Raw genomic sequence first — 23479 nt, forward strand, 5'->3', positions numbered from 1 at the left:
CACTCTTCTGGATTGCTTTGTTAAGGGGCCATTTGACAGAAAGTGTTTAAATCCCTGCATCTGGCTTTAAGAATATAAGATAGGAACATAAAATGAATTTTCCCATGTCAGTTAATTTTCAGAAGCAATGCAGAGGTCACAATGAAATGCAGAAAACCACACATGAATTAAATGTAAAGGTGTATCCATGCACTCAAGCTCATATTAAAATCTAACCATGCTTTCATTTCTCAAAAGGAACTGACCATCTCATCACTATGGAGTGCAGTTGAAATCCACAAACCGTTTCAATTTCTAACTAAAGGCTGAATTTATGGCAAACTCCAGTGAAGCTTAGTATAAAAGGTAACATTCAAATACTATGATTATAACAGCAGGCCTATGAATGTGCATTTGTCTTCAGAGACTCTGTAGTTTGAAACTTTCTATCAACAAGGACGCCTAGTAAACAGCCAGAAGTAAATGGATACACCCCACAAATGATATTATAAACTTATTTATGAACACAGCAGACTGCTTTTCTATCATAATATAACCTTTGATTGGTGCTTTCGACACTGAAAAAGGAGGAAAGAATGAATGAGCAATAATAGAAATCACATCCAAGACAAATGTTGGTTTATTTTTGATGTCTTCAATTACACACAGATTGTTTCTTGAAACCTTTATGATTCTCTATCAGTACTTTTAAATGTCCTAAATCTTATTACATAGTAGATTCTCATCTAATTCAAATATAAATCTAAATATAACATTTCAATTATGCACAAAAATGCTCCCAATTGAAAAGTCTCTTTCCTTAGAGGTAGGTATAAAGCAATTCTTAAAGTACAACCGTCACAAATATGCTTTCTAATCTGCAGTTTTCCTAATATGCTTTCTAATCTGCAGGTTTTCCCCATTGTCTTCATGCAGATTAGGTTGTCTTGCACATGTCCTTTTGGTTTAACATGGAATCTTTATACATACAAATACTGTCACACTTCATTTAACTCAACATTATTTCCATTAACGCTATTAAAAAAAGCTGTTTTCGGTAAATACTTGTATGTTTATAGCATGAATTATTCATGTCACACTAACACCAACAAATATTAGTAACAGCGCTTTAGTATGAAAATTGTATTTTACCTTAAACATCAACTCAAAGTGCCCCACAGCTTTCATATGCAGCCATCCATCTTTTTCCTTTTTCCTTTGATCTTTAAAATTAAAACTCTTCTTTTTGAATTACAATCTTTGCCTGGTTACTAGTCTTTTTCTTTAAAACGATTAATCTACTTAGGTGACAGTGAGCATCCATAAAAGACATGAAATTGCTTGTCCCACTATCTAAGTATTGGTGTGACTGGTCCATTCCCAAATTCAGCTATTTTTAGAATAGCCGGTCCAATGAACAATAAAGTAAACCGTTGTACATTTCCATCTACTCTTCCTAAAGTCTCTCGGCCTGCTTTGTTCTATTGGCTACTGTTTTGTTCACTGCTTAGGGCATCCAATTCCGTAATGTCCCTTCGGAACACAGGGTCCGGTCCCAGCCTCTCCTTCCTGTTTCCTCAGATTTCACTTTCTGGTTCATCGTCTCTTGTGAGGACACGACTATTTTCTCTAGGGATATATTCTTTTTTCAGGAGTTTTGCTTCCCGCCTTCCATATTTCTTCACTCGTTCTAGTGGCTAATCTCACTGAAGGCAGGTTCACACAAACTTCTTTACTTCAAAACCCAGCCGTCAGGTACTGAAAATTCATTCTCTTTCCTCCGGATGATGGAGAAGTTCAGAATTGCTGAGACTCCTTTAATTTTCCCGTTCATTACTGCAGCCAGTTTCTTATAAAGTTAAAATTAATAGTCCAAACATAACATTCATCATGTGCACAGTTCCTCTCCCAAGTCTCTCCTCTTCTCTCTAAAAATGTATAGCTGAGCACATAAGGCAGAATGGGCAACTACCAGAGTATTCCATCTGTATAATGAACTACGAATCAGTTAATACTCTGATTCTTAACACGCGCAGGCATATACACACTTTTCACAAAAGTCTGCACAACACTGAATTTTAAAAAATGTCACAGTTCATTTTGATCACTCAAGTATATATCTGACAAAACTTGCCAAACATTGCCTATATTTAGTTTTTCAAATATCTTGAAAGAAAGCTCTTGAAAACAAAAACAAACAAACAAAGTACTAATGATTGAGACTGTTTCTTGTGGGATTATTGACCAATTGGGAGATATACATTTTAACTCCTGATTTTAGCGGTCAATTTCTAGGAAATGCCCTGCATTCGTTCCACCACTGCAATTTTATTAGTATTCTTCTCATTAACAATGTTTGTCAACTTAAGCACAAACATATTACAAAAGAGAACAAACAAAAGCATAACAACATACAATTGTTTGGACCTGAATATAGTGCAAGATAAAAGTATATGTTGGTCCTTCCTATCCACCCCAAGCAAAAAGATCAAAACTATTTTAAGTAAATTCTAGTGAATTACAAAGGGACAGTGAAAGTCAAAAGAACAACAAGCAGGAACAAGATCCAATGCCTATGGGATATAAAATAAGCAGTAACCTTTCCTAAACTATTAAGTTGCTCAGACATACAGAAGAGGAGATACAATAGTTGCTTATTTATATAATGTAAAAATAGATTAAGTCTTCCCATGAAATGTGAATATATAAGTTGAAGTTTATACAATATTTATTTAAAAGTTGATATAATTGGAAAAGGACGACTGCCCAAGATTTCCTTACTCCCTAAAAAATCGGGATGGTAAAATGTATTTTTGTGTAAATTTTTCAGCAGATACCTGTTTACACGCAAGGTGGGGTCAGGGGGGAGGCGGTGCTCGTGGAGAGCTGGCTTTTAAGTTGATAGAGGTAGTGGGGGGAGAGAGGGGAGGCCTGTAACTGAGAGGCCCATTCATTAACTGTGTCCTCGGATACATGTTCATATCCCTACTATGGAAATGCTGAACATATCATGTACATGTGACTGGATAGGGTTAAGGGCCGAAAATTCTCTCTGAGCCAGTTGATTTCAGACAAAAATGGTTAAAAAACATGTGTCTCAGAGGCTGCAGTTTTATCGACAACTCACCTTAGAAAATCATCAATTTTTAATTAATTATTGCATAACAAGAGAAATGTTAATTTTATATCCAAGGAGACTGAGGAAAATATAGCGATGGTATAATATGAAGTTACCAGTCAGGGTGTCACACTACATATCTAACATTAGGGGTTGATTCTTAATAAAATTACTTAATATCTATTAAAAATTTCCAGAAGTTTCTCTCCTGGTTATATTATTTTATTTGGCTCTCTCAGATAACCATTTTTGCTTTATTCACACATTCTAGATATAATTAGCCAACTGTAAGATGTTTCTGTATAAATTAATTATACAATTAACTTCTATTATAATTCAGTTAAGATATCTAGCTAATCTGGGAAACAAAAGTATGTGGCTAGCTGCAGCTTGACTCCAGCTACTCTAACTCATAGGTGTCATATAATTCAAGAAAATGTATAAACTCCGATGTTTCTTATACAGTTTACTGTATAATTACATTCAATATATCAACATCCGTTTCCATATTTTTTGCAAAAAAGGTTAGATACTATGTAAAAGACAGAAAATTGATATGTGCTATGTAATAATCATGATAATTAACTTGGGATGAATAATCATTATTATTAAACAATATAAATTGATATTACTATAGAGAAGTGATTACTAGATGTGTGACCTGTAAATTAAAGTTACTAAGCAAATATTTTCACATGGAAATGTCAACGATCATGTAAATGAATGCCGCTAAAATTTTCTTAGTCACTTTCTTTGATCAAACATTAAATGCATTAGCCTTTCAATGGATTAATAGTATTGTTTGCAGATCACACTTTGAGAGCAAATAGTTATATGTCCTCTGCTAAACAAATTAACGTACATATTTAAAAATAGAAGTAAAACTTCTCAATTTGTTGGGGCAAAGTGTTGGTGTGTGTGTGTGTGTGTATGTATGTATACGTGTACACACACACACACACACACACACACACACACACGCACGCTTTTTTTATTTATTTATATAAAATAAATAAAATGCAGTAAACTTCAGGCTTTCCAATTTCATGTTGATATTCCTGCACTGTAAAAGTAATCATTCTAGTCTCCATTACAAATCACTTCAAAATCTATTAAAGAACAATACAAAGTTTTGTAATTTCTGTTTACTTCTTGTTTACATTTAAATACTTTGAGATACACTGAACCTCAATCGTAGCAAGAAGAATCACTGTAAAAACCTGTGCAACTGGACTCTGCAAACCTTTGCATGGCTGAACTCTGTATAGTTCTTAAGTCCTGTGGCTGCAAGGAAAACTTCAGAAAAGAGAAAATACCTAAGGAAACCATTTAACACAGCAGGCAGCTCATGTACATTTCCAAGGGAGAGAGGCAGTGGGAACCTGCAACAGCAGGGACCAAAGCAGTCCCCGTTGGCGCGGGTTCCCCTGTGCCTCTTCTTTTGAAATGCGCAAGAGCCGCAGGCGGCTCTTGTACATTTCAAAGAGAGAGGAGCAGCAGTTGGGACTGGCACAAGTGGGACTGTGTCAATTCCCGCTCACACCATTTGCCCACTGCCTACCTGTCTGCCTTGCCCCCAGTGGAGTCGGTGCTGGGAGGGGAGGGGGGAAGAACTGGTTTTAAGCCAGCTCCCCCCAGACCAAGCTCATGCTCTGCCCCCCTCGCCTCTTTCTGATAGAGGCAGCAAGGAGGTGGGAGGGAGAAGCAACTAGTCAAGATCCTACTAGACTACTTGATAAGCATTTGCTTATTGGGTAGTCAACTAATTGCTTACATCCCTACTACAGCTACCCAACTGAAACCAGCATAACTGGGAGAAAAAAAAAAACCCAACCACATGCAATCCCTATACAAACTCACCAAACTCTGTTAAATGAGTCAAATGTATACACCCTCATCCAGGTCAACAGACTAAAGATAAATCAGATGTTTTTAAGCTTAGTCATTTTTAGTTATAACAAACATCAAAAGAGCAGAAAACTTTTCAAGCAGTAAAACTTCATTTTTAGAACTCTGTTCCTGTCAATGAGTCACCATATCTATCCCATACATATTAGAAAGATGTACAATTTATAAAAATCAGAACCAAAGTTAATGATCAATACTAACTATTTCCAGAAAATCCCTTGTTTAGGATATTTTTGTAACATGACATTTTAATAATAAGCAAGGAGGGAAAAAGTCAGGGAAGGGCATCTTAACCTTAAAAATGAAGATTCCCATGACAAAACACTAATGAAATATAGGAAATAGTAGATTCCTACTAATTCCTTGCACATGTAATGTACCATTTTAGACTAATGTCAATGTGGCTCCTTATAGAGCATGAACCTGTAACATTTTCTGTCACTTCCATAATTAGCTCAGCTTTGGGAAGATTCTATGGCACATAGCCATTAATCCCTGAGAGCACTCAGACACTTAACCTTTCTGTGTAGAGTCTGATTTCACAAGTGACCTTACAGCAACTTCAGATTTGTAACAGAATCAGGACAAGACTAAAAACACTACTTTAAAGAAATTGATATTAAGCTCGCTAACCCAAAAGGCCTATTTAAATGACATAGAACAAGTTAAACCTCTCTCGTCCAGCACTCTCAGGACCTGACCAGTGCCAAATAAGAGAATTTTCTGAACTACAGAAGGTCAATATTGTCTAGCAGCATTACCAGTGCTTCCACTGCTTATTGGGCTCTTACAAGACATTTAGAGGTAAACAACAGCACAGAACTCTGAGAGCCAGGACTGGTGACTAAACAAATTTTATGGGACTGCAGGAAACCGGGCCACACCCATGATAAGTGGCCATCCAGCTAACAAAAGTCATGCCAGACCGCGGATATTGCCAGACCAGAGAGTGCCATATTAGAGGTTCAATCTGATTCATACCAAATGTTATGCTTATAAATGTGATCTAACTGGACATTTAATAATTTTTCATCTCTACAAGTCACACCACTATAGCAGCAGCAGCAAACAAAAATTCTCTATGTAAAAAAATAAGATATGCAATTGAGAAAGTTATCACTTCATTCCTAAAACTGGCTTGGGACTACCTACTTGAGAACATCTCTGTTCTCCTGCCATTTGATACAACTGTCCCCCTAGCCTGTGAGAATGTGCTGAGCTGAGTGTTGCTTTGGATGATAGCCCAGCCAAAAGGGAGAAACAGGATGAGTTCAGCAGGGAGGAGCAGGCTATAACCCTTACGCTGACAGCTGTGTTCCAAACGGAGCTGCAGCCTGACTCTTCAAAGAAAGTGAAGGCTGCTGTAGCCAGTCCCAGTTCTGAAAGCCCTCTTCTCTGAGGAATGCAGGAAAATATTCTTGTGGTATAAACGACTCCTTTCTAGGGAATAATTTCCCCCAGGGGAGTGGAGACTAGGGGTACCAGAAGACAGTGGTGCCCCAAAAGTATCACCTTTATCTGTTTAATTTCTAATATGCCATCCATTTTTTCAGGGCATCTGGGGAGCCAACACACAAAACAGAGGCTGTTGCATCATTTTAACTGGCCTGGAGTTTTAAGGTAGTCAAAAATAATCTAAATTTGATTCTTAAAGGGGGAAAAACCACTCAAGGTTAGCGTGAAGCAGCCAAGATGCCACTACCAATAGTTGAGGAATCTTTTCGAAGCATGACCATGGATACTGTGGGACACCATAGTAAGGAGACCCAGACTGTAAGAAATGTGTACTAGGAATAATAGATTATACTATTTGCTATCCAGCAGGACTGGCAACTGCTCTCTAAAGGCAAACAGATCCTGATGCTCTTGCCAGTTTTCAGCAAGGTAAGCTCTTCCCCCAGCAAGCTCCTCATGAATTTATTTTCATATCAATCCCTCACCAGGGCTTGGGGGAGAAAAAGGAGGTCAAAACCTCATGGGCCTCTGCATATCACTCTCAAGCCAAAGAACTAATGAAAATATTTAATAGGACACTTGATGATGATGGAAATATTTGTACATTAGCAGTCAATTGACCGGGGCAAGTGTTTACTGTATCTGCTATTTGCCTAGAGACCAATTTTCTAATAATCCAGTTTCCCCTTCTACACTGCTCTTTGGAAGGAGGAGGTGGAACCATAGAAGCCACGTGAGGGATCAGTGTGAGCCTAAAACCTCTCGAGGAGGAAGCAGTGGAGTATATTTTCCTTTAATGAAAGCCTCACAGAATTTCTGGGTTTTGCACACAAGAACCTAGTTAAAGCCCTAAGACATACATATTGTCTGATCTGACCACATAACACAGGCCACATCAAATGGGATAGAGAATGAAGTTATGGCACTCATTCCAACATGGCAGAATCAACTTCAAGCTACCTGGCAGAAGCTCTTGAAAATCATCAAGAAGTTCAGAGAGAAAAATCATTGTGTCAAGCCGGTCTAATGCAAGATGCACACAAGTGATCTGACAGCTCAGAAAATCCTACTACCTCATTAAACAGTGGTGCATGTATAGCTGCTAATAATCAATTAAACTAGTTGTCAGGTTCTTTTAACCCAATTTGCAATACATAATCAAGTATAAAATTATTTCCATTTCCACTGGCATGAAACAGGCAGATTAACTGTGGTTCTACTCATGCTTAACTATACTGGTGAGGACCCTCCATTAGAATACAGATACGGTATAGAAGTACTGAGACGGGTACTCATCAATGGATATTACAGTTGTCCATGGGTGTGCCTAAACATATAGAATGAGTAAAAAAAGGGGAAATTTTAGCCAAATGGAACTTCTCAGAAGGCTTTAACAGTTTGAAAACATGGCCTTAAAATGAAGAGCTTTTTCCAGCCATAAATATAATGCAGTTAGTACACAGCAATTGAAGAGCAAAAATCAAGTGAGATTACTTTGAAGAGCAACCTGAACTAAACTCATGAACCCTGTCAAAAATATGTTAAAGTAAAATACTGATGATTAAGTATAAAAAGACCAGCAGGATATGGCTACAATTAAAACAAAGATGACAGGCTGTATTTATCTCTTGCCCTAAAGATGTAGGAGAGGCCTCAAGGAACCCTTCATCCTATGACAAGTGTAAGGGCAATCTCCATTCCCACGCTTCGGGAAGCTAAGGGGCTCTTGCTACATTTCAAAAGCAAAGCATATGAAGAGCATGGAGCCAGCGGAGGACTGCTTGAGTTGCCTGCTTGGCCCCGTGCAGCGCTTCTGCCTTTGGAACATAGCAAGGGCTGTTGCTACACATCAAATGTGGAGGTGCCCTTATCAACTAATCAAATAGTCAATGCAAATTCCATCAACTATTCGATTAGTTGATTAATTTAAATTTAATATTCCTACATTGTCCCCTACTTCAGTTAGCAGCTAAATGCCAGAATCTAGCTAGAAGGGTACAATTATGAAGGAACTATTTGATAAACCCTGGATATGAATATCTCCCAAGCAACAAGGGCTAATGCAAATCAATGCAAAATTGCAAATATATGTTCAATATGTACATGTCAACAAACTTCCAATGACCAGCTTCTAGCTCCAGATCAGCTTTGAAGGTACACATTCAGGAAAAGAACACATCAGAAAACAGATGGTTGAAACAGGCACATATCTTTGTTGTTAATGAACAGAAAACTCAAACCACCTATTTTTGAGAAAATCAACAAAAATAACGGATGCTAAAGAAACTACTGTAATCTGAATAATCAATATATTTGGGCTCTCTTTTGAGATATTGTATCCTGATTAGATAAATAGGTTACTTACACACAGACTAGGACAGAAACTCTAGCAGAATTCTGCAAACTAAAACAGATCTTGCAGAAGATGTTTACATATGCAGTGTTCTTACAAGCACACTTAGGCAAAATTGAACAAACACACCTGACACGACAATGGTTTCTGCAAACTAATCTCAATAACTCCAAGAATACTATCAAGTCTAGAGAATACAAAAGAAACCTCTACATTCTCCACTGCTACCACTTAATAGCAAACAACAACATTTACAATATTATACACTAGGGATGTTAAATATCGAGTAATTGACTAATTGAATAGTTGATGCATTTTGCATCGACTATTCAATTAGTCGATAGGGCACCTCTGCCTTTAAAGGCACCTCTGCACTTCAAAGGCAAAAACGCTGGGTAGAGCCTGGGGTCAGCCGGCGACTCCCATGCTGACCCCGGGACTGCATATATCGCTGCTGCTTTGAAATGCCACAGGGAGCCTGGCATCAGGCTCCTTGCAGCATTTCAAAGTGGCAGTGACCTGTGGAGCCCGTGATCAGCTAGGGACTCCCCCGCTGACTCCGGGCCCTGGCCCCAGGCTTTACGCAGCACTGCCACTTTGAAGTACCCCCCTCTTCTCTCCCTCTCGTTGCTGCCTCTTTTTAATAGAGACAGCAAGGCAGGGGGAAGTGACTAATCGTTCACATACCCACTATACACCTTATATACTACATTTTGACCTAAGGTTGAAAAATATAAACCAACAGATACTCAGCCACAGTGACTGCAACATACTGTCTGTCTGCCTTAACAAAAACTGTATCAACAAAGTCATATTCAACTCTCAAATGTGTGATCAGGCTGAACAATTTATATTAAGAGCTGCCGCCTTTTTATAAAGAAGTCTTGAGAGGTATTTAATTTTGATGTGCTTTTAAACTTTTATAAATATACACACTAAGGTTGAAAATTATGAAATTATTTTTAGTATTAAGTAACATTTCAACAGACTGGAGTTAAAAGTCACAAGGACACTTGATCTCAAAATAGAAATTTGTAAACTCTCATCCTTCCATGCCATGTGTTCATTAAAATACCACAAGATGACTAGAAAGTAAAGGCTACAACTTTATTTATAAAGCACAATCACCAAATTATACAAATTGAATGCATTAATCATCAACCTCATCCAAAATCAAAGATATAAATGACTGTAGACCTTGCCAAAGTGTAGGTATTTCCACAGGGAACATTCTAGTCCAAATGGAGGTACCAAATTTACTTGTGTCATATGTGCTGGAAGTGCTTCTAAGTCACTAATATGTATGTACTGAGCAGAACCCTTCCTAATACGTGACGAAGTCAGTCCCAGTTTCTCCTAAAGCTACATATTTGTCCTGTACAGGACAGAAACCTTCAGAGATTTTCAAGAACAGAGATTAATATTCAGATAAACTTTTTCCAATGTTCCTACCCCCAAGCATCACCAAACTAATGTTCAGGCTACACAACGTCTTGTATTCTATTATTGTTGCCTTCAAGTACAAGCCTATAGTGTTTTCCACTAAACTGTGGCTTCCTCATTCCTCCTCCAAAAAGTTGGTAAGACTGGAAATTTGAGTAATATAAAGTCAGAATAGTGAAGAACAAAAACAATCCTCTACTCCTAATACTCACCTCTCCAATACCTCTGACGAGTGTCCTTTTGCAGGCAATCCCCTGCATAACCAAAACCTTTCTGGGTGAAGACTGATTAAAGAGAAAATGGGGTGAAGGGGCACCTGGTAAAGTTAAAGCAGTTCCTTTCTCAATCCTGGCAAAAAGGAATTTTCAAATGCAACTGTCGCATCAAGGTGCTAGCAAAATACTGTCAGGAGCCTTTATTTAAGAAAATAAAACTGGTTCCTTGAGTCCATTGACCAAAACTACCTTAAATACAAATTAATGAATGTTATGAATGATATCTTGACAATAGGGAGTGAGACAGGAGAGTAGATGGAGATTTTTGAAATATTAATATTTTTACAAAATTTAATTTTGTAAATCTTAAATATGCAGAATAATATCTGCTAACACGTTTCACAATATGTTGATTTTTTGTAGCTCACCGCTCCCAACAAAAAATTTTTATAGTGCTGGTTGGCTATATGCAAAAAGTAAGTTGTAAATCAGGCCCAAAGTTTTTTTCCCCCTACAGCAGACAGATAAATATATTTCAACAATTACTGGAAGGAAAATGCTGCAGTTTTCTACATGATCACTATATTAAAGAGATACTGTCAAGCAATTTATAGCAATTTCAAGACAGAAAAAAACCCTGAGTTTCAAGTGAATCAGGCAGTTTCAAATAAGAAGAAAATCTACAATGTGAGAAAGTTTTAAAAATGCCTCAGTTCTGGAGGAGCAAAATAAAAGCAAAAATGCCTCTTTTTTGCCTGGTTTTGGAGCCATCACATATTTTTGCCAGAGCTACATTAAAAAACAAAGATATTGGGGCAAGCAAAAAATTGTTAAAGGATCTGTTTTCAATCTTTAAAAAATACTATATTTTAACAACTTCAAGTCTATAAAAATAGTTGGTTATGTAAAAAGGACATTATGTCAAGAGTCTATACCTTCACAGTAACAATGCTGAACTTCTACAGTAACTGTCAACTGAACTGTGAAATGTCCCTCTGAGGTAATCATTTTGTATTTTACAGACAGGCAAACAGAGGTATGGAGAAATTAATTGACTTATTTCCAAAATAAATCAAATAAATAGAACCCAAAAGTCTCAACTCTCAAGTGCTCTGCTGTGCCAGACAACCTCTCTTCTGAATTTACATACCTTTAAAGCTGCTTATTATGCCAGTAAATGTCATCCTGACTGTGCCCATATAGTTAGCATTATTGTATCTCTAATAATAAAATGCTTCAGAAAATTAATTTATTATATGTTCAGTCCTACGACAAATCTACCTACTATTTAATGATTTTGCACACAGAAAATAGTGTATTAAAAGAGGGGCCAAAACTATTCAGCAATGTCCCTCTTCACAAATTATATAAATTAATCAAATGAAGCTCAAAATAAAGTGTTAAGTAGACCTTGCAGAACAACAAACCTTAGTATCTGGGAATAACATTTCATTTTAATAGCAGGATAGCAAATATTCTGTGCCATGTGCTAGAAACACTGTCAACCTCTGAAATGTATTCAGTAAGCAGTATTGCTTCCCACACATGACAGGTAGTAAATCCAAACACTACCAAACTATCCCCATATATTGGGAATCCTCTTATGGTTTATTCCCTACCCCGGTGAGGTTCCTACTTGTCAAGAACATGGCTAATAATGTCAAACATCCTCCAAAGTCAAATCAAAGTCTCCAAAACACTCAGTAAATCCAGGTTGAAGACATCAGTACCACTCTGAGATAAGAGGACACCATCTAGATGGAATAAACCTGGAGACTCTGGTACAAGAGAATCATGTTTGATCACACACCCTCCAATAAACCTAATAAAGTTGCCAACTTCCCTATTGAGCTTTCTTCTGTTCTTATCCATTAATTTATATGACTCTTCTTGGTTCCATGCCTTTCTTGGCACAATGTTTGACCAGACCAGAATGACATTCTTGAATGTGTGCTTGATAAATCCTAAATCTTTCTTCATTCGGATTATAATATCCACATACTTTGTTGTCCCCAGATCATTTCCTCCCAGGTGTATCACCAGCACATCAGGATCTGGCAGACTCCTTCGTGCATGAAACAGAGTGGGTATTAACTGATCCCACATCATGCCGCTCTTTCCTATCCAGTGCAATTTGGCATCCTCCACTCGAATGCCCAGTTGTGGGCCAAAGCTTCTTGAGAGTGCCCGTTTTTCTGCCCAGAAAACATACGAATGACCACAAATCCATACCTGCTTCTGCTTTCTTCTGGCATCTGCTATTAAAAGAACACAAACAAATATTAATGCTTTTGTCTGGTCTGCACCTCTATAAACTTTGTGGCCTAATAGCCCCTCAGCTCCCTTAAATGTGGCTCACTCTGTCATACTCCATATTTTGGAAAAGCCAAGACCACAATGGAGGTAGATGCATATATCCTAAATGTGTCATACTCAACCATAATTTGGGAGACCAAGTCTTCTTCCAATATCTGTTTAGACAAATGTTCCCTCCATATGCATCAAGAAAAAGTTACCTTCCTTCAGACGTCTTTGCTGGTAATTAGTGTCTGTACTCGATATAAAATCTATAGAAGGCAATCCATGTTCATGTCCCTTTGGAATGGTCCCACATTGGCAATATATATTCATTGTCTCCTATAGGGATGAAGGTCCTGAAATACACTAGGTCTTGCCAAAGCTTGAGAACTCGCAGACTTGCACAACCTCAAACCACCCTCCCACACCAAACCATCAGAATAAATGCTAGCTTTATTGTTATTTTGGGAATAATCTTGCAAAGTTTCCCCACAATTAATAGAGGGCCCACAACAATAGGTGTAAGGAGCACACCTATTAGCAAGCTGTCTTTTTCATGCAGCTCATTCCCTCTTGCTCATCTATGAGACTACCACCAAGTACTGGAAGTCACTCAGCTTTTCAAAGAATTGCAGTACAGGCAACTGATGAAGTACAAACAGATAAAGCATACAAGAAAACCTCCTGGGTACTGCTGTTTAGAGGATCCAGTGTAAGAAAAGGTTAAAAAGCCCATGCATTAAATCTCCCATGCCAACTTCTGCATGTCCACACCCCCAATCTTTCTCTCCATTCATTTGGCTGGTGGACTGCATTACCTTCAGTTGCCACATGATCATCATCCCATAGTTTCTGAGTCTCCTGATAACCAAAAGTGAATGCTTTTGGTGCTGCCAATACAGTCTGGCATTTAAAGTGGCAATTGCTAGAGCCACTTCAGAGGCCAACAATACTGAAACAAGAATGTAGCCTGGCATATGGTGCCTTCAAAAAGAGATATAGTTTAAGTCCTCTATTTAAATGAAATGTCTCCCAGAATTGTACTGCTATTCCGAAAAAGGCTACAAAACCATGACAGTCCGTCCTTCACCACGATTCACATTCCCAAAACAATGAAAACCACACAAAAGATTTTACAGTGCAAACAAATATACATTGTGAGTTCCAAGAAAATAGACAAGTGCTTACACCAAGTTGTTGATTAGATTTACATTTCCCTCAGGTACCTCATTCAAACCAGTTTCAAGATAATTTTGTTTGCCTAATGAGTAATTAATTCTAAAAGATACTGCATTACTTTTTAAAAAGATCACATACACACTTAAACTTGTTTGTGGTTTCTTGTTTTTACTTACGTACTTATTTTGCAGGAGACAGAGACTGTAAACATATTACAAGTGACTGCTATTCACACACAATGTTTGGAAGGGATTGCTATTAAACTAGAGTTATAGATCTCTATGTCCATTTACTAGATAGTTCTCTTGCATCAAACTAAATGAATCCAAAAGATAACTAAATTAAGGACAACAGTTTAAAAAAACCCCAGAAATACATAGATTAGTACACATATATAATAAAAATGAAACATTTTATCAAATGGGGAAATAAAATTATAGGGAGGCTTTTTGCATAGGTCTTCAAAAAGTTCACAAAAATCAGAAACTATGGATAGAAGAAAGACAATTTATCAAGTTCCTGACTGGAGGAAACAAGACAAGCAATATTTTCCAATATGTGTTACATGGTATCTCTGCTTAAAAATTCAGGTTTTAACTATCATAGAAGTATGATGCAATTCACATCTGCAGCATAAATGTGATTTTTTTTCCCTGTCTACTTATGGCCGGAAACTTTGCTTTCTCTAGAATTCAGAAATAGAGACACTTTCAAAGTTACTCACCAACAGTAGTCACAGGAGGCTGAGACGGGTAGTGCTGACCACTTGTTGTTGCTGGATATGGACCACCAGGTGGATAAGGGTAGCCCGGGTAGCCACTTGCAAAAAAAAAAAAAAAAAAAAAAAGTTATATTAGCATTATGCTGGAATTTGCAGAACTGTAGCCACGAACACCAACTTCACATTAAATTTTATTATTTATTAAACTTATGACTCAAACTTTTTACAAATGTTATCATACTAAGAAAAAAAAAACTTGGTCTCTCAAATATAAGAAGCCACTTTTACAAGCAACGGTAATAAACCGCTTCAAACTACAGGCTGGTAGAGACGTTACTTTTTTCTTCTTCACAGGATACATTACTGCTCTAGCTTAAAGATGTCCTTCAATTTCTTGTATAATTTAAAATGATACTACTGTATTTCTATCTGACAAGTTATTTGCCAATCAAATGTCCTAAATGTTTTGAGTTCTTTCAACTGGCTTAATTAATTTTACCAACCTGAAGAACTACTCTTGGAATCATAAATATTTAAAGAGAAAGTATTTACATACGTAATTGTATTGGAATTTTGATGGGCACAATGTTAGTAATTTACAATTGTACAACTGTTACCACTAACTTCTTATTTTGTGGGGTTGTTGCGTAAAAAGCTAGTTAAAAGTTTATTTATCATCATGTAATAAAAAGGACAGTTACTCATTTCCATAATTGGTGTTGAGACGTATTGCTCATGTCCATTCAACGTAGGTGTGTGCGCTTGCCACATGCACCGGTGCCAGAAGATTTTCCCTAATAAGCAGTACCAGTAGGCGACTGGGCTCAGCACCCTTGGAGAGGCATGCACATAGTGTGCTCCCAGGCCCCTCCCTCCTCAGCTCCTTTGTGCGGGAAAAACTCGGACAGAGGGGAAGGCGGGTAGGAAGTTGAATGGACATGAGCAACACATCTTGAAGAACACCAATTACGGAAACTGTCTTTTCTTTTCTGAGTGCTTGCTCATGTCCACTCAACATAGGTGACTGTAAGCAGTGTCCACAGATGCGGTTAGGAGTTTAAGGATATGGAGACAGCAACACCGCTCTGCCAAATGCTGCATCATCTTTAGTATGCTGCGAGATGGCATAATGAGATGTGAACGTGTGAATGGACAACCCCATCACTATACAGCAGATATCCTGGTGATCCAGGTTTGAGACCCTCGGGGAAGATACTGGTAATCTATGCATACATTCAGCATAGACCGCAAAAAGCTGAGTGGACTCACAGAAGGGCTTTGTTTGCTCCAGGTAGAAAGCCAGCACCCTCCTGACATCCAGAGCATGAAGATGCCTCTTCTCGTTAGTAGCATGAGGCTTGGGGAAGAAGACCAGCAGGAAGATTTCCTGCCCCAAACGGAATGCTGACACCATCTTACAAAGGAAGGCCATGTGAGGTCTATGCTGCATCTTATCCTTGAATAAGCAGGTATATGGAGGTTCTGAGATCAGAGCACAAAGCTCCAATACCCTCTTGTCCAACAACTGCCACAAGGAAACCGCAATGGCTACAGAGGCTCCCTTCCGTAAGAGCCTTAAACTCTTTCCTGGAGGCTTCCGGGAGTGAGGCCTCAAACTTGGACATTGCCTGCCACCTACTGACGTCGTAGTAGGCAAACATGGCCTGATGGTTTGCCACAATGAGCTGGAAACTTGCTGAAGAATAAAGCTTACACCTAAACAGGTCCAAGCATTTCAAGTCTTTATTCCTCGGGATGGGGGCAGGCTGGCTCTGACGCTCCCTGTGATTGATAGGTTCCAGAACTAGGGAGTTTGGTGCAGGACAAGTATAGAGATACTCATAGTCCTTGGCAAACAAAGTATTTCCACTCCACCCTCTTGGAGATAGACAGAATAGAAAAAGGAGTCTGCTATAAGGTCTTGGCAATCTTGACTACTCTATTATGCAGCAGCCTAAGCCATCCTTGCTGGCACCACCAGGCCCAGTACTACAAAGAGGGTGTCTGAGGTCTCTTGCACCTCTTCCTCATGGAAGAGGAGGTTGGTAGTAACCCTTTTCAAAAGGCCCTGGTGGGCTTTTGTGTCAGGTGTGACCACCAGGGGAGGGTAACACTATTGCCTCGTATGATGACGAGGAAGATGAAGCACGGCAGAGAGCTACAATGATCCTTTCATTCTCCTTGGATGAAAGGACCTGCTGATTCTACTCTTGTCCAAAATTTGGGCTTCCCCAAGCAGCAGAGGCAGGCAGCATGCAGATCATTGACTGGCATAGGCCTGCAGCAAGTGGCACAGGCTTTAAAGCCAGGAAAGTAGGACATGCCCAGTCTCCAAGTCAAGTTCCAAAGGGGTACTAACAAACTGCTAATCTATTTACAAGTTATTATCTAAGGGGGGAAACTATTTACAAGTGAATAGGGAAAGTTAACTAAGCTATAGCTTAGTCTCCACACCTTCCCAGTGTAGACATAGCCTTAGCTATGCTGCTATATCAAAGGAGCATAGCAATCTCTCCAGCCCTCCTGCTGCTGTGTTCCTAGCAGATCAGAGTGGAAGCATTCCAATTATTTCTTCTTTTTTGTTCCCCAAATGGAGCAACTCACTCAGCTGTAAGATACTTCCCAGAGCTTTAAAAGATCACATGCCTGCAGGGCAGCAGAGATCACAAAACACTGATCACAGCCATTAGGGCAGATATTGATGGATACTGGCAGAAGCTAGTTCTTTCAACAAAACCAACAGCAGAGTCCACAGCTGGCTCTGTGTCAACAATAAAGGGAGGGTAAAAGACAAAAGTCCCTCACAGGGCTGGAAGATTTTTGTCGTCACCAAAACTGGGTGTTTTTCTTGACAAAAGTCGCATTGCAGTGTAAATGCTCTCACTGTTTTGTCGCCAAAAAATGACTTTTGGCAACAAAATGTACCTGCGTAGACAAGCCCTAGGGCTAGAGCTCACTGTTTCAAGCACCATCACTGGCGGCAAGAAGGAACTGAGCAGGGAGGGGTCTGGGAGCACTTTATAAAGTGTCCAGGGGACACTAAGCCTGGTCCCTTACGGGTAATGCTTAGGGAAAATTTTCTGGCACTGGTACATGCAGCAAGCATACACATTTATGTTGAACAGTCATGAACAAGCATTAGAAGAATAGTATTACAGAAAGGTTAAAAAAAGTCACCACAGTACCATTAAGAATTATTGTGGAAGGAGAAGGGGATAATAAATACAGAGGTATTTAACATTCAATCTTCAAAGCCATTGCCAGTTTGGGAACACATTTAATCTGTCTTCATTTACCCTCAAAATGGAAACTATTATCATGAGAAATGTAAATCTTACACACTATCAGAATAAAGTCTTAGAATTACTGTACTGAACTATCAGCTGTCATAAATATCAAATAAATTCTGATTTTTAAAATGAGCGACTGTTTCACCAAAATATTGTAAGTTACAGATGTTGACAGAGGGATTTTCAAACTAGGTAATAAATGCAAAAAAGATATTCATTATGCTGTACTGCAAGAAGAATTCAACACCTTTATTATCTTTTAGGTATTTTTTAAAAAGTGATCACTGGATAAGAGCATCGTATCAGTCAAAAATAAATTCAAGTCTGCCAGAAGCAGTGACGTGGGTCTCCTGCTCCTCATAATGAGACTTTACACTACTCTCTACAGTAAAAGCAGCCTATCACTTGCTTCAAGACAAAAAGGAAATACAAACAGAGCATTAATAAAAATAACCAAGTATTTCTTGCCCAAATTGATGCAAGGTAAGTGACAGCATGGCATTTTATCAAAGGTTTACATTCCAAGCCATCCCATGCACAAGCAGGTTGTGAATGAAAGCCCTTAGAAATCATATTAAGTGTCCATTTACTTCAATGCACTTTGGCTAATACTCAAAGTGCAGATTTTATATCAATGAACAATTTCCTAATCCCTGCATTTAATTAAAACATTAAATATTTAAATTGTTTTATGTAACAATGAATAATTAACAAAAAAGTTAGATTTAGACGACACTTTCAGACAGTGGGGGTTTTTTTTTGGTAAGAAAAAAGTTACTGACACTCCAGGCTCAAAGTTCGTTCGTTCGTTCGTTCTCGCTCGCTCTCGCTCTCTCTCGCGCTCGCTCTCTCGCTCGCGCTCGCTCTCTCGCTCGCTCTCTCACACACACACACACACACACACACACACACACACAAAAACAAAACAAAAGGCAGTTGCGGCCCCTTTAAAAGCCATGTGTTCCAAGTGGATTTCCGTTGGGAGCCAAGCCGCCCCAGGAAAATGCTAATAGCTGCCGGTAAGCCAGAGGGGAATACCATTCAATTAAGGTATGATGGGAAAAGAGGTGCTGGTACACCATCCCGGGCATACTGTCACAAAAAATGCACTGCTTTGGGAAACGAACAGCAATGCTCTGCATATGAACTAATGGCAAAGGCTGGAGACTTTCAAAAATGTAAGGCTATACTGTAAATTGTTTATAAAATAAAGTATTAGATTACAAATTTCAAACAACAAAATAGGCTTTACAAAAACTATGAAAGCCTCCTGTCTGTGTTAACCCCACATTTCTGAAATGTATTTACTGGGTGAAACCTGATTTTCTCAAGCTACGTTTATTAACACTAGTACCATACTCAATTAGGGACATATAGAACACTGACATATTTCTTAGAATGAATTTTCAAAATAATTTTAACACATTTAACAATATTTATTCTTAAAGTTTACAGAAGTAATCACTGCAATTTTCTTTTAAAATTCAATCACCAAATCCTCCAGGTATCCAGTTTTACTTATACTAACAGCTATAAATACCAGGTAAGAAAGGCATCATAAGATAGCTAGAGAGCTCTTTGTTAGCTGAAGTTTTAGGCTACATCTACACTACAAGGTTTTTGCACAAAAACCTGCAGAGTGTCCACACCTCAAATGAGCTCTTGCGCAATTAAATGGGCAGTTAAACAGCAGAACAGAGGGCTTTTTCCGCCATAGGTAAACCTCCTTTTCTGAGGCATAACTGCTTTTAGCTCTACAGCTATTGCACAAGAAGGCAAGTGTACAAACTATGGGAAAAAGCACAGGTGCTCTGATGGCCATTCCGTGACTGGCAATCAGAGTTTTCTTGCGCAACAGTGTGCATGCAGTGTGGACAATCTCTTGCACAAAAGCTCATGGCTTTTACGATGTGCTTTGAGGTGTGGACATGCTCCTGCGCAAGAAGTTTTTGTGCAAAAACTCTTGCACAAAAGGCTTCTTGCGCAAGAAGCATGTAGTGTAGACGTAGCCTTAGTGTATTACCTCTGTCACAATCTAAACAGATTTACTTGAAAACTGGAATTTTAATGTTTAGCACATTTTCAGAAGACTACACTGATGCGTAACCTACTTTTTCCTCCTATAGTTAAGAACCATTAAAACATTACAGACATTTCTTATATGGAATAACATATTCATGATTCATTTTAATTTTATATTGTTTGTAGAGTGAAGATTGAGGGGAATGGGAAGAAAACAAGGAGTACTCCAAATCTGCCTGGAAGAGAGTTTTAAATAAAGAATGATTTCTTACTTCAGTGATCAATTGTGTGAATTGATACCGGGCAAAACCTTATTGCCTTTATAAAAACTAATCTTTTATATACTGCAAAAGCAGCAATAATTCAGCAAGGAACATACTGTAGTAAGCAGACTTTTCTAACCAAATGCAACAATTATATATTGGGATCAATTAGCACTAAAAAGGTTTAGCCCTATTTAAGTTTTCCCTCCGCTATCAAAACAACTTTAAAGTAAGTCCAAGGACTCAATCTCCAACAATAGAAGATATAAATGGGGTGTGGAATTCTTAGAAGCAGAACCATCACAGCAACCCATCAGCGATTTAATTAAAAGCATAACTTACCTTGGGTTAGGAGGATGTCCTGGTGGATAGGGAGAGATTCCACTTGGCATGCCTGGCATGTAGGATGCTAAACAAAATAATAATTTTGTACAATTTTACTTTTCAAGATTTTGTTAATGGACTGTTTCACCACGAACATAGCAAAATGCCGGAATCAAATGTCAGTAACAAAAAAAAACAAAAAAAAAAAAAGTTAGATTTTTCCCCCATATTTATTCAATGTTTATAGATCACAAAAGGCTTAAAAATTGACAAAAGTCAGATAACGATATGCAAATTCATTGTTTTACAAAACAACGGCTGGCCAGATTATTTAGTGGCAATGCAACAAGTGTACTTAAACAGAGCTATTATAGGGATGATAAAGAGTTTCCTTAAAAGAAAGCTGTATCCAACACACTCAAGGCAGCATACTAGCCCTGTCTGATTTTTTTTTTTAAGTCAGATTCTGAAATATTTCGAGGATTCTTTCACATGCAGCCAGTATACTAAAAAAGACAACTACAATAGAGGTATAACGAAAATACGAAAATACAAGTCAAATTTTCAACATTTCAACTAAGAATTTATGTTTAAATTTTTAAGCAGCATGTTTCTGAGCACTGAGAACTTTCAGAAATATTGCTCAGTGGTTTGAGCATTGGCCTGCTAAACCCAGGGTTGTGAGTTCAATTCTTGTGGAGGCCATTTGGGGCAAAAATTTGTCGGGGATGGTACTTGGTCCTGCTGTGAAGGCAGGGGGCTAGACTCAATGACCTTTCAAGGTCCCTTCCAGTTCTAGGAGATAGGCAATCTCCAATATTAAATAAATAAATAAAATTACTACTAAATAAGCAAGATTAGAAGTGTATTGCTGACAAATGTTTTGAAATTATCTAATTTCCAAAAACATCTTGTGCTTATACACAAGTTCTTAAACAACATGTCCAGATTTTTCTCAGACACCTGGTGAGAAAACAGATTGGCTGCCCCAGTGAAACAAACTATAACCAAGTGACTTTTGCTAATTTATTTAATTATAGTAGCCTGAGACGGTTTTTGTAACGATAGCAGGTTCTAAATTTTCAGCAAAATTAGTCATTTAAGTTGACAATTGCATCTTTTAAGCATAGTACAGTTCATATCCTTCAATAACTCTATACTTGCAGTGACACCTGTCAAAAATTAGAACAGTTCATGATCTTCAAGTTTCTGAATTATCTTACTACAGATAGATCAATGCTGCCAACTGACCTATGAGAAATCCAATCACTCAGCTTAAAAAAGTAAAACTTTTGAAGAGAGGATGGGAAGAGGAGGGGTGACTGATGTATGCTATCTTGAAAACCAGTTTCTAATGTCTTACCAGATCTAGTAGTAGGCGTGGAGAAAAAAGAAAGTAGTAAATATACCATATTTTCCAGTTATATCTAAAATACCATGACTGAAATTTTGTATTTATGCATAACTGAATTGCCTTCCCGCCAACATATAAACATGTAACCACGGAAAACCACATTTTGCATTTTAAGGGTATTTTTGCCATTGTCTATTCCTGTTTCAAGGTAGACACTATCAATACCACAAAATATTAAATATGTTCTAGAAATCAACATAGCTTCACTTATTCAGACTTGAGAACACATCTTTAAGTGAGTTAAAATATCTATTGCCAAGTTATGCTTAAGAGTAGCATTCTGTTGTAACTGCATTGGGGGGATGTCCTAATGAAGCTAAATTATTAATTCAGATCCGTATTGCTAAGTCTTGAAGCTGATGAAAGATTCAGAGCAGTACAGTTGGGATGGAATACGAGAGAGAAAACCCAGGAGAGAAATCAGTTCATTTATTTGTCTAATTTTATGACTAGCTTCCCCACTACTGGAATCAGTACTGGAACAGTTTCACCCACAGCAGAGAAACTGCCAAGGAATTCAGGATCACCAAATGCATGGAGTCTCCTAATCTTAGAGGTGCTACTACAACTTCTCACTTCAAACTATGGGAGCTCATCTATATATTAGGGAAGTGATAGTGCAAATGGTAAACGGATGAGCCTGAGCTCATCAATTAACCTTCACAGTTACGTGCAGTCCCCCTCCCATGCTGCTGCCTCTAATAGAGGCAGCAAGTGAAGGGGCCAAATGGGAGCCAGTATGCACAGGCGAAGACAGCTCCTCATGTGCACCCGTCCCTGCTGAACTGCCTCCCCCACCAACATATGAACATGTAGCCACAGAAAATTTCAGCAGGTACATATTTACCAAAAGAAATACACTTCAAATACCTTAGTATACATTAGGGATATAAGCAAGTAATCAACTACTTGCATTCCCCGCCCCCACCTTGCTACCTCTGTATCAGAGGCAGCAAAGGGGGAGGCAGCAGGAAGCAGGAGCCAGTGCTAGGGGGAGCCATCTTAAAAAACAGTTCCCCCCAGCACCATCTATCCCCCCTCAATGCTGCCTCTATTAGAGGCAGCTGTATGTGGGGGGGAGAGAGGGCCAGGGGCTTCTGGACCTGACAAGAGCCAGGACTGAGCAAGCAGAATGACATAAGAATAAGCTTTCATGTTTAGACAGGATCCAAATAGCATTGGTAATTTCTGAGTTTCACCCTTGTAGAAATCATTATTGCAGTACGCTAAAATTAAATTCCCCAAATTCAAATGCTGGAAAATCAGGAAATGCAGATTGCACCCAGAAAAGGTGTAAAGAGCACAATACACCGCGGGTTTGGGAGAGAGTTGTGCTGTGGGTCAGGGGTGTCTAGAAATGCTGTCACTACTCTCAACTCATCTATAAGGCTCCTGTTTTGTTCTCTGAGCTAGAAATGTCCTTCTCCAAGTCACCATTGCTGCCCTATTATGTTTGCAGTCTTCTATAACAAGCCTGATTTGACCAACCAGGAATAT

At 38.4% G+C, this 23479-nt stretch overlaps 1 protein-coding gene across 2 annotated transcripts in view; it reads right to left on the reverse strand.

The window, feature by feature from the left end:
• The window catches only part of TSG101 (tumor susceptibility 101), a 44585-nt gene that overhangs the window by 6620 nt on the left and 14486 nt on the right, over positions 1-23479 (reverse strand). The window contains exons 6-8 of one of the 2 annotated variants that reach the window (XR_012903653.1): positions 20587-20653; positions 14673-14767; positions 1132-12729 (exon numbers count right to left, since the gene is read on the reverse strand). Coding sequence is in view for 1 of the 2 variants with exons in the window: in XM_075928110.1 (XP_075784225.1) it covers positions 14673-14767; positions 20587-20653 (162 nt within the window). In the remaining variant the exon portion in view is untranslated. The remainder of the gene's footprint in view (positions 1-1131; positions 12730-14672; positions 14768-20586; positions 20654-23479) is intronic. The other variant, XM_075928110.1, reaches the window with a different exon arrangement.

This window comes from Pelodiscus sinensis, chromosome 4 (genome assembly GCF_049634645.1).
Source record: "Pelodiscus sinensis isolate JC-2024 chromosome 4, ASM4963464v1, whole genome shotgun sequence".
NCBI classification, from domain to species: Eukaryota; Metazoa; Chordata; order Testudines; family Trionychidae; genus Pelodiscus; species Pelodiscus sinensis.